Genomic DNA, 12758 nt, shown 5'->3' on the forward strand with positions numbered 1-12758 from the left:
GATTTAGCAGAATTCAAAACTTCAGCAATTTTTTAAGGAATCTCCAGAAGGTCACAGAGAATTCCTTATTTTTTCAAATCATTTTGCGAAAGGCGATGAACCATGTCTTCATTGCAGTGTGGACAATTATGAAGGCCCTCTCTTTGCTTTTTTTCACAATTCACAAGATCGATCAAGCACAGAAGGAAGTCAAAATATTCAAAAAAGTCTTAAAATTTGTGAAAATAAATGTTTCAATGTAATATGTCCTGTGCAAACTACATTTGCCAAATATTTGATTAGACTTCATGAAAATCTTTTGTTTGTTGAATATTAGAACTTAAATACTTTTCAGTGGCACAAGCCCCAGTGACTTGGGTGCATGTTTAAAGGTGCTCCTAATTAACTCATTTTTCCTAATCACAATGATTCATTACGGTTAGTGTTTGCAGGTCATTAGGTTATTCACTCTTACTGACTTCAGTGCTGTTTATTGATTATGTGTAGAACTCACTTCATGTTTAGTGCCCTTTCATGTCAATGTAAAGCTGACTGGTCTTGTCCACTGCTGTGGCCACATGCCCTGTGACTGCAAGCTCGCTGGTTTGAATCCAGCTCGTCAATTTAGCATCTTCCATTTTTGACATGCATATGTGCACTTCTTTTATTGTGTGTATAATTTAAAGAATGTGTTGGATGTTTTGTCTCTGTCCACATCCTCTTGTGTATCTTTAGGGTGGGGTGGTTTTTCCCTGGCTGGCCTCTAGGAAAATCATCCTATGTTATATCTAGATATTTTGAGCTCGGTGTTAGTCAAAAATAATAAATCGCTTTGCCTATTTTACAGTAAAGCAGATTTAATGTTTAGTTTACCAAAATATACATTCTCTCCCAAATTTGAATAGATAATGCTGTGATTTACTTGTGTACAGCGTAAACAGTGAAAAGAAATATTTATTCATAAATTTAAAGTTTCCTTTCAGTGCCACTGCAGGGCTTTCTTAAAATGGCATTGTACATATTTTATATCTGCTCATTGTGAACAGCTTTGCCCCAAAGACCTGTCACTTCCATCTATACAAACTGACTATAGCCATTTATAGTCAGCTGTACCCTTATGCATTGGATCTTTGCAAAGCAGCTCATAGTTTTTCTTACTGCTCAAACAAAGAACAGAGTTTGTTCAGCTAAAATTCACAAGTACATTTATTATAATTAAACATTCCCTCCAATAAAAACATGGACATTCTACATTCTACTCACTGTGTTTCACTATATACTGTATGCTTGAGTACATGGTTTTATAAATACATACGTACGCTACACTCAAGATAACAAGTTGGGAAGTAATTTGATCTATTTCTGCTGTGGTGGCAGAATGGATCTACCTACTACTTCCACAAACATCTGTCTGCATTTCTTTATGTGGAACATATGCTTCGCAAACTGTTCATCTGATCAGCTCCACACTATTCTTAATGGCCCAGGGAAGTGCACTGTCACATGTGGTGCGATTCGGACACACGATACATCTAATATTAATACAAACTGAATAAAGAGGCAGTACTCTGGACTGAGTTGAACTTGTCTCCTTCTACGTCTTCAGATAAACTGGAGCAGTGGTCGACAATTGGATCAAACCATGTCATGGATCAAAATCACCGCCAGACTATGAAAAACACTGACTATAAAAGTTAGTGTGACAGCATATTGTAGAACTGTTTGAGGAGGACTCACTAATGACAAGGAAGAATTCTGAAGTAGCACCAGAGCTTTAACGCAATCCTTTCCAAACAGGCACATTAGCGACAGGCACTGCATGAGTATTTTACCAAGATAAAACTAGTGGTTGGAAATAAGCAGTATCTGATAGGACACCAACATGCATATTGAACGTGAAGGAAACACTGAATATAAAAAAGTAACCTTAACTTGAACTGTTTCTCATCACCTTGTGACTCTTCTGGCAGCTGCTGTTACATAACTTCTTCAAACCCTTTAGCATCTATAAAGCTCCTTTACGATGGACGGTGCACTCTCCTTCTCGCCAGTCTCCTCTTTCTGAGACAAACACACTCCCTCTTTGTCCAAAGCTGGCTATGTTTAAATTTTAATTGGCCAATGAGACAAATCAATAAGTCCAGGGTCATCCCGTTGGAGAGGTCTATCTTTTGTTGCCCTGGAGACCGTTGTGTGTGTTTTGAACCATGCTTTGATGTGGGTAGACCACAAGATGATCAGATCAGGCTCATCGATGAATAATTCATGTCCTGCCCATTATAATCAGAGTCTCTCCCCGTCCTCGTCCCTCTTACATCACCTTGTTCTATTCAGGCAGGTTTGGAGGCTGCCCTCCCAGTCCTACTAATTTAAACATTAAATAAGATTGTATCACAGTCTCACTGCTTTAAAAGTGATGGTTAGACGTTTGCTGTGTTTCACATAGCAGGTGCAGTGTGCTCAAAGTGTCCAGCAGAGGGATCTATCCACCCATTTAACACGTTCTGTGGAATCTTAGAGATATAAGCAGCTAAAACATATTTATAGACAACATGCATCTCAACATGACCATACTGGTCACGTTATTCCTGAAATGTTTAGTTACACATAGTTTTAATGACTATAAGATAAAATCAGGGAATATCTACTCGTCAGTGTTACATTAGGAAAGTAGCCTCATGCATTGATCTCCTCAGCACAGTAGGGGGCAGCATTCACCCCTCAAACAAGTAGACCGAAACATTTTCAGTGATACATGATATGTTTGAGTTTTGAATAGTTTCAAGATTTCAGGCTTTTGGAATTCAAGACTAATTTCCTGATGGTATCAACTGACCCTTAGTTGTATTGGACAAAAATCTGTTCTGACAGAAAGTTAATGCAAAAAGTTGAGCTTACATCTGTTTTTTAGAAACCAGAAAACATTTTTGACAATAAAATATTTTTATAAAAATCTGCTAATGCCCCATTTACAGATGCCTGAGTCATTTTGCAGTGGTCACAGGTTCAGTTCCCAACTATCATACCCCCTTTTACACACCTCCTGGATGAATAAAGTCTAAATGCCCAGAAAATCTCTTTAAATAAACTAAAAATATCTGTCCAAGTAAATAAACCACATTGGAATAACCAACACAAGGTAATTTCTGAAATGCAGACTTACTCCTAAAGAATATTCTTTGTTCTCTGACATCATGGTGAGAAGAAAACCTTCACCACTGAACTTCTGCATGTCTTTGTGTTCAGAGGAAACCATCATTATCACAGCAGTGTTCACAGAGTACTTGGAAGAGCATTAGTTTAACACACAAATACTTTCTTACAAACAATTTAAGATGGCAAATTTAAGCCATAATTGTTCCAAAAGATAAATTATTGTAGTTAATTTTAAAATGCTATTAGTCCTCAGTGACCCCTGAGGTGAGTAGCAGCAGCAGCATTGGTTGTTGCAGCAACACTTTTACGGCCCAACATAAACATGCTCAGTGCGGTTTTCCTGAATTAGCTCAAGTCAATAATGACGGATAATTGTTGTTTTCATCAGGAGTGTGTTGGTGTGATCTGGTCAGATTTGATAACCCAAGAAGTTGATCCTAATGTTTCCAAATTATAACGGTTCCACAGCAATGACAGTTTTGTCTTAAAATCAGTGACGGTCACCATGATCATAAATCACCTAAAGAGGCCCCCTGCCACTAGCTATCTGTCAAAAGCTTGAACGTGTGTGTATTGTACATTCTGTATGTGTTTGCACTTAGTTAACAGTTATCATTTTGATCATAAAAGCATCTTTTGAACCATTCAGTTCAATATTGGCCCTCCTACCAAGTCCATTTAGCCAGGGGCCCCTCAACACCCCATGAAATGCTCCTGTGTGCCATATGATGTATGTTTTGTTTTAATCAAAACTGTTCCAGCCTCCGAAAACTTTTTATGGGTCAAATGGGATGTTATAAGTGTTTATGTGCCTGATGGAGACAAATAGGTTTTCAGGCTTTTAAGATTTGTTACATTGTGAATCTCACAGTAATAGTTACTGTGGTTCTCACTTGTCTTGTGTCACGCCCCTGCAGACTGTTCATCCTGGGCTCCTATGATAGAGAAACCTATGTTCACTGCACTCTGGAGCTGAGCAGCCACCAGTGGAAGGAGAAGACTCGCAGCTCCATCAAACGGGTGGGTTTTCCTTCACCAATGCACTGCACCATGCCTTAAGATACAGAAAACTAAAAAGTATGTAGTAATTATATTTGATGTGCTATGTGAAGCATGTCCAGTGTCACAGAAATTCAGTACAATTAGGTCGTTAAAAATCACCAGCATCTTCCTCTTTCTTGTAAAGGTGTTTGGATAAAAATGATCACATATTGGTTGCTGCATCCCATTGAATTGTAAAGCACAGTCGTAATCCACAGCCAAAAGAAGTCAAACTCTGTCCTGTCCTCCTGTAAATCTGTGTGATAACATTTTCCTCAGCCTGCATTTATTAACATAATAATGAGTCAATGAAAGGTTTCGAGTGTTTGCTCACGTCAATACACAGATGAAAACTGGATTCAATGTAAAAATTTGATTCAAAAAAACATTTTTTTAATTTATCAGGAGACCGGGCAGATTTGAAGTGTGTCAATGAGCCACTGGTTTCCATGGACACCAGCACTGTGGAGTTTTAGTGCTGTTAAAGCAGAGAAGTTTAGAAACGCTGCTGGCAGTGTTTTAGTTTGAAAACTTCAGGGGTTCCATTTTAGTATAGATGAGCAGAAACGGAGATATTTGGAAACGATGATGTAGACACACACAAAGACTCACAACTTCACAACTCTTATCGGGACCCTCTTCCGGAAGAAAACAAGCTCCATCGACCTCGGCTACGTGTGTAGAACACATGTTTAGTCAGTTACCAGTGTGTCTGACCCTTTTGTCTCTGCATACAGTTGTTGTACATTTATATTCTGCATTTTACAATGATACAACTGTTTACGTGCATAGGAGACAAACTATTATTTGAGCAATCTTGAAAAACACTGCAACTGACAACCAAACGGTTTCTCTGAATCCCGGCATGTGCTCGCCCTGTGCACGTGTCACGTGATATGCGTTTTCAGGCGTGTTAGTATGGACTGGGATTACAATAGATATTAAGATTAAAATGTGTGGACAGAAAATCAGAATGTTATTATTTGAAGCCAGTGGCTATAAGCTGCCTCTATAGGTCAAATGATGAACTAATGATATTGTTTTGTTATAATAGGAAACAAGTCTGCTCCCTAAACTCTATTTCTTTTTAATATCATAACTCCCATCTGCATCATCACACACAATAAAATTCAGTTTTAAGGCTTCAAACCAAAAACACAATTACTGTCACATCCCATATTAAATGATCTAATATGCCTGCAACCCTGCTGATGTTGTTACTGGGGTGTAATTATTGTTGCAATTGGCATTTAATCCACTTTCATACATGTTGAGCTTTACCTTTATTGTAATTTACTGTGATATATGGAGTATTGTTTGGTTTGGGAGTATCTTAGAGAGAGAGAGAGAGTGATCTGTGAGACGCAGCGGATGATGCAAAAAACACAGGATGATGACAGAGAATCAGATTAAATATGTTTAACACTGGAGATATCTCTGCTACAGCCCTGCACCTAAAATTTACAATATATGAAAAAAATTAAACAGTGGCCCTGCTGAAAAGTCCTGGGTCTAATTGACACATTAATACAATTATTTTCATCTTCCTTCCACTGATGAGATTTCCCATCGCTGACATTTTCAGAGGCTAGAAAATGTTGAGGCCCCTTCGGCAAACCTTTTCTAATTGCCGCAATTTAGAGATATTACAGTTATCACATCAGGCTTGTTTGGAAGTGAATAATGACCGTTTTAGAGTGAAATGTCAGTCCTGATTACTGGCTCTGCTGGTGCTGGTCCTGTCACACACTTCTGAATGACATTTGCAGCAGCTCAAAGATTTTATTGAACAGTAATCGCCCTGTACTGTTTTCTGATGTTGTGTTTAATGACCTCGGACGATTTCGGTCCTCCACCAGCAGGTGGCAGTGAAACATCAAGTCTTTAGTTGAGATCAAATGATCTATCTTTTCTTTCTCTCCCTCAGAAGCATCAGGTTATTGTACTGTAATAAAACAGATCAGTGATTCTGTTTGTGCACACTCAATATTTACTTTGCAAATACAAATAAAAATGAGTATGAATTGAAGTTGTTGGAAATCAACTGAGACTTTACACAGCGTGATGGTGCGTTTCTTCCCTTCCGATCATCACTGGAGTATAAAATGGCATTTATAAAACAAAATAAATAAAATAAATGAATTATCAGATACATGAGATTAAGCACAAACATTTGCATTAACATGTCAAAATGTCAAAACACACTAATAAAGAAAACACACAACAGCCGGATGTTGGATGAGGCAGTTTTATTTATACAACACAATAGAACAATATTAAAAGAACAATTGCATATTAAAACCTGGATATAATGTTAATGAGGTGTTAAAAGATAAGACAAGAATTAGATGAGGAACTCCGTTGAAATCAGCACTAATGTACAGATCAGACATCTGAGGACCTGCTTGCTTTTCCACGTTGTCTCATTGTCCCGGTAAAACCATCTTATCTCAGCAAGCCACTGGCTCTTACTGTTGTGCAGGATCACGTGAAATATGATGAGTGCACAGGAAGAGAAATGTGCAGCACAGCCAGATGGAAAGGTCATGACACTTACAAAAAAAATGGTGTTATTCTGTCCTATGGATTTTGGTTAAGTTTTATTTTGAAACGACATTTTCTTCCTGTCTTTTATCAACACCGAATGCAGGCATGCCCTTAGTGCATTTTTCACAGTCTGAAATAAATGCCGCTATACTGCTACAATATGTGCTAGGACAACAGCAGCAAACAGCATTTAATGACAACATGTAGTTGCACTTACACATGCGACACAAACACATTTTCAGGCCTTCCTCCAGGACTGATTGAACACCACGGTCAGGCAGAGGTGCAGCCAGCAATCCAATAAGTAATGAATATGTGAACTGATCCCCCCCCCCCCCCCCCCCCAACACTTGACCAGTGCAGCCATCCGCACAGCCCCCTCCAAGTGGACCCACTTCAAAGCACTCGTTTCCCTTTTTTGTTAATAAAGGCATAGAGATGCAGATTCACGCTGGCATTTGAGCCTTATTTATCAGACTTCCCCAGTCTGCATGTCCCCAGCAGGACTCCGTAGTGAGGATTAAAGGCTATACCATCTGGTAAAGGTCAATTCGCCATCTTTTTCTCCCCTGGTGATTGCAAGATATGAGCTCCCCTCGCTTCCCTTATGAAAACAGCCGCTTGTCTCGTGTATGTTAATGGTTTTCGTACCATTTGAATATTCTCTCACTTCACCAGCCACTTGCTGCTGCTTTCCACTGCACCATGTGTCCGTCGTCCCACGGTGACTGTTTTCAACATGCCTTTCAGGGCTCGGTTCAAATCTATCGTCCAGCTGCATATCGACTGTTTAGTTTCTGGTTGCACACACAATAGAGAGTCACAATACCATCATTGGTACGTTATGAATGGGCCTGAGAGACACGGGCTGGTTTTTAATGAGCTATTCACAGGCAATCTGCTGCTCACTGTTGTTTTCAGTGTCCAAATATTATTTCTCCACCTCACGTATTATTAGCTGCTGCTGATATGTTTGACATTATCCAGCTCTGGTTGTGTCGTCATCATTGCCTCACCACCAGTGTTATGAACAGTAGCTCTTCCTTCACACACTAATCATACGTATCATGCCTTAAATGTGTGTGTCAGTGGAGCCTTATTTTGTATTTGCGGTGTAGTTGTTGGCATGGGAGCTCTATTGGGTCTTAGATTCCATTATAATGGGACACACAATGTTTCTATGCAATTATGTAGGGTGGCTGTAGACCGCTACCTGGTTTCTCACACAGCATGGTCGAATTAGGTGCCCTGTGTTTTTAGTGCACTTGTCTGGTTGCTAAAGCCAGCCTCCTGAAAGTCTATCTGTTCATTCGACTCTTTTGCATCTTTGCTCTCAGCAGCCCTTGTCCTGAAGATACACTGGACATCACCTGACACAGGCTGAGGTCACTAAAGGCCACTGGGTTACTGGGTTTTCCTGTTGTCCATTTTTCATAAGCTTTTTTCCTGCGTTTGATTTTGAAATACTTAAGTTAATACAAAATCAATAATAAGCTAGCCCTCGGACAGTTGTGAATTGTTAAAACAAAACAAGTGAGGTGTAATTATAAATGTTCAGCCCTGAAAATACCCAATCATTTAAGTACTGGGGACTCTGACTGAAATGAGCCATTTATACTATTATAGGAATCAATGTGGACATGATGTATCTGTATTTTTAAGAATATATGTTTGAGAATAGCTATTTTAAAAAGGTATTTTATATTGACAGTGCTAGTACATCCAGTCTGGACCTTGTGTATTTGGGGTTTTGAGGTGACAATAAAACCTAGTAGTTCTGAATGGATTATAATTATATAAAGAAAGAAGTAACCCTGCCCCCCCATTGGTCCATGCATCTGCACAACAGGCTAAATGAAAGCCAGTGTGAGGCTGGGCGGCTGTTTTTTTGTTTTTTTATTACTCATTATGGTGTGTTGAGGGTGGGGGAGGGGTGGGGCTCTGTCAGGCGTGTTTGCACATCTGCCCAGTCAATTCCATCGTCTGCACTGAGAGCTGATGCTTGCTGACAGCTTGACCGAAGGGACTTTCAATGTGTGTGTGTGTGTGTGTGTTTGTGTGCACAAACACTACAGCTCCATGCCTTGAAAAGGTGGTTACACTTTGTGGTTTTGTCTTGTGTAAAAAGGTGCGTGTGTGTGCGTGTGTGTGTGCGTGTGTGTGTGTGTGTGTGTGTGTGTGTGTGTATGGCTGTGTTCCATCGGATGTTGTGTGTGGTCAGGGTCGTTGCCCAGGGCCCAAAATGATCCAGTTTCCCAGAGTTGAAGCCGCTGTGATTTATCATCAGTGAACATGGACCGTCGGTGATTAGAAGTCAGATTAGAGGAAATATGGCCGGCTTCTTATCACACGTAAGTTTAGGTTGAGAACAATTTACACAGCCACTCATTTACCTTCAGGTCAGAAGCATCGGATTAACATGCTTCAGTTTGATGAGTTTCTTACTGCTGTTGTCACAGCAACCTTCTTCTAAATCGGGGGCCTTGTTTATTGACAGCTCTATAGCTTTGAGCAAAGCCAGACATCATTGAATGTATTTTTAAAATTGTCCCTTTTTCAAGGACACTGTGTATCCTGGCCCCGCCCCTGCCTTCAAGTAAACCTAATTAAATTAGATTCTTTCTTTATAATTGAATTTTATTGTGTTATTAAGTGTATTTGTGCTATTTTAGTTGTATGTTACAACTGCTCTGGCCCAGTTTTTTTGAAGAACTATTAAAAACAATTAGAGATGTCATAAAATCAGGTAATATGAAAATTGGGGGGAATGAGTAAAAAAACAACAACTATTGAAGCACCGACTCGAGAGAATGATTTTCTTTATCTTTAATTTAAATGGTAATGAACCATCAATAGTCTTTGTGGCATCACAGTGAGTGGACAGAATCATCAGCCACAAGTGTCTCTAGCTCAAGTTGTCCCTCTGAGATAACGTGAGATCAGTTGGTCCCCAGTCAGCTGGAGTTTTGTTAATTTGTCTTTTAACCTCAATTGTAGGTAGAGATTATCTGATACCAGCATCAGAAATACCTCTGATACTGCTTAAAATGCTGGGTCAGGGATTATGCATGAAAGAGAGCGAGGAGTTCATTTCCATTTTAAAAGTAATTAAAGCTGTCAGGTAACTGTAATAGAGTAGAAAATACAATGATTACCTCCATCTAAATACTAGATACTAAAGTACAAGTACTAACACATTGTGAAAGGATGAAATATAAGTATATGAACATATTATGAAAATATAAGTCACCAAATTTTATACATTTCATTTACAATCTAAACTATTGTAAGTTAGAGTGAAGCTATAGTGCTGCATAGTGAATAACGTGAGTATTCTGAGAATACAAGGACAATGTTTTGTGGTATTGTGGTTCAGTCATATCATGAAAACATTTGAGAGTCTGGTCCACAGCTGTTACCTCAGGAACAGCCAGGCCACTATTTCTTATCCTCCCTATCCTCCCTTCACGCACACACACACACACACAGACACGCTCCCTTCACGCACACACACACATCAGTCATCCGGCTTGAAGAGGGGAGAACAGGTAATTTTATGCAGGTGATTTTAGTGTCGCTGACGCACCCCCTACACAAACTCCTAGACACGTACACACCCCTCCCCATCACAGTGATTGTTTGATGTTCCACTCAGGGTGTCTTTGTGTCTTCAATCAGCCCCGGACACCCGATGAAAGACAGTTGGTTGGTGATACAACGCACTCGTTCACACACGCATGCACGCACGTGTGCCGCACACACACACTGTGTAATAATGAGTCATCTAGTGCTGGAAGCACCAGACAGGTCACCCTTTCACTTTCCACTCCATTTTTTGGAGTGGAGAATATGGATAAATTAATCGATCAATAGCATATGCAGCTTTATAGAAACTCATTTTTACCATGTAGAAGATTTTCAGGGAAATAGTTGAGAAACTGCTAATGAATAAATTAGATGATACATTTTATAAAGAACGAGGGCTGGGTGTTGATATTGATTTCTTTACAAGAGATGTAAAGAGATGGTGAACATGTTTTGACTCTCAGTCTCCTGACACTCCTGAGTGTGTGATAGTGTGCAAACCACACCGGGTCATCACTCTTGGTGTGTCCCTCCTTTGTTTGTTGACACGCACACCCTCCACAAAATCAAATAGTAGCAAAGGGGGCCTATCACCTTTTTCATTTTTTGTAACGCATACATTGACTTGGAGCGAGTGACGCATCCATCATCTGCTTCCGCCTTGCCACGCCAATTAAATGGCCCCTTCTAATACTGTTTGACAACCGCTGTCCGTGTGTCAAAAAGCAGATTAAAGACATGAGAGGCTGGTCCTACAAGCTGTTTGTTTCTAATCGCTTCTTCCACTGATCAATTCACTTCAGGGGAAACTCAATATACAGGCCGCTATGTGCATGACAGACAGAGCCAAAGCCATATTACAGATTTCTTGCTCTTTTCATTTGAAATGTTTTCTTCAGATTCTGTAGGCATGGTTCTCTCGTTAGAACAGACATGACCTGTTACTCGCTGCTGAGTGTCAAACTTGGTGCTCACAACTCCACACAATGCTGATCTGTAATTAACCAGATCAAAGCCTTGATCATTGACGCTATCACATTCCAGTGTGGCCCACTATGTGTAAATACAACATTAACGTCAATCTGCTCTCTGAATATAATCTCTGTTATTTGTATTGTGGAGCGTATGAGGTAAATCTTTGAGCTTTCAACACAGGGTCACTTTACATTCATGTCAAAGACATTACATTAAAATCAAATAGAATAACATTCAGTAACACTGAATATTATACTCTAAACATTGCTTTATTTCGTGAGTAATTTTCACAAATCCTAATCCTAATCATTTCTTCAGAGGTTTTCTAAAAATAACTTACAAAATAACTACAGGGGAAATATGAATTTACTTCTTTTAAACTTGAGTCAATATTAATAAAAAAAACATTTTATGATTGAAAATATATGCTCCATTTACGTTGAACTGTATTCTTGCCTGTAGACTCCCTCTAATCTTTGAGTAACTCTGAGATAATACAGACTCTTGATTTATAAAATGGCCTTTCTCTCCATCTAGAAGGATCTGACAACTGACATGACGTAGGCCTGTCTGTTTTTCTTCTTCTGTGTCAGTTTTATTGAGAGTGATGGTAACCACTGAGTATATTTGCTGTTTCTACTTCTCCTTAACAAAAATGACATTATAGCAGATGTATTGCGCAGCAGCAGAGCCAAATGAAATAAAAGCATTTATTTTTGTTGCTCTCTTCCTCTCAGACTCGACGAGGGATGACTTGTGAGAATCGGCTATTTTTAATAGTTGTGTCTTTAATAGGAGATCAGAGGGCCAGCTGAGATGAGATGCTAATAACTGGTAGCCTGTTTTTACGTTGAAGCCGGAATTAGGTGTGAAACCGTGCAAATGTTAAATGAACGATAAGTAAATGTCTTGTGGTCAAGCGGTCACACCGTTTCTTAAAGTCTCCAGGAAGCAAAAAGACACTTCGCCAATCCCAGCATGTAAAGCAGCTGGGGAGCTCACTGAGGGAGATATGCCGAGAGCTTGCATGACGGACAACCACTGGTGTTCAAAGAACTGAAATGCCAACTTGATAACGAGGGAAATGGCGTCTTCTTCCTCTCTGAACCAGTGCTAGTTCTTCAGAATGTAGTTTGTCATTTAATGAACTAGAATGATGTAACAGTCATGACAGATCATTATTTTTCAATGGCAGGACAATGACTGTGCTGCAGAAAGAGGGACTGTGTGGGCGACCGAACCACCGCTGCTGTCGATACAAGTGCAAATTAGGCAGAGCACCTTTTCTGTTGGTCCATGTCTCCATAACAACTCCTTTGTTCTTCCTGCTTTTGAAACCTGCTCGCCATGATAAAAACAAGGCAGCTTGAAAATTCAGATAGAGCCACACGGTAAACAAGTGTGAAGCTAAACTTCATGGTGGTTTTGCTTAATAAAGACGCGTCATCCACTGTGTTGAATTAGGTTGTGAGTTA

At 39.6% G+C, this 12758-nt stretch overlaps 1 protein-coding gene across 1 annotated transcript in view; it reads left to right on the forward strand.

Annotated features, from left to right (window-relative positions):
- Positions 1-12758, forward strand: part of pdzd8 (PDZ domain containing 8) — a 43404-nt gene that overhangs the window by 17185 nt on the left and 13461 nt on the right. Inside the window, exon 3 of the mRNA XM_020094701.2 lies at positions 4053-4155. Within this exon, the coding sequence (XP_019950260.2) occupies positions 4053-4155 (103 nt within the window). The remainder of the gene's footprint in view (positions 1-4052; positions 4156-12758) is intronic.

The sequence above is a fragment of the Paralichthys olivaceus genome, chromosome 14 (assembly GCF_024713975.1).
Source record: "Paralichthys olivaceus isolate ysfri-2021 chromosome 14, ASM2471397v2, whole genome shotgun sequence".
Lineage (NCBI taxonomy): Eukaryota > Metazoa > Chordata > Actinopteri > Pleuronectiformes > Paralichthyidae > Paralichthys > Paralichthys olivaceus.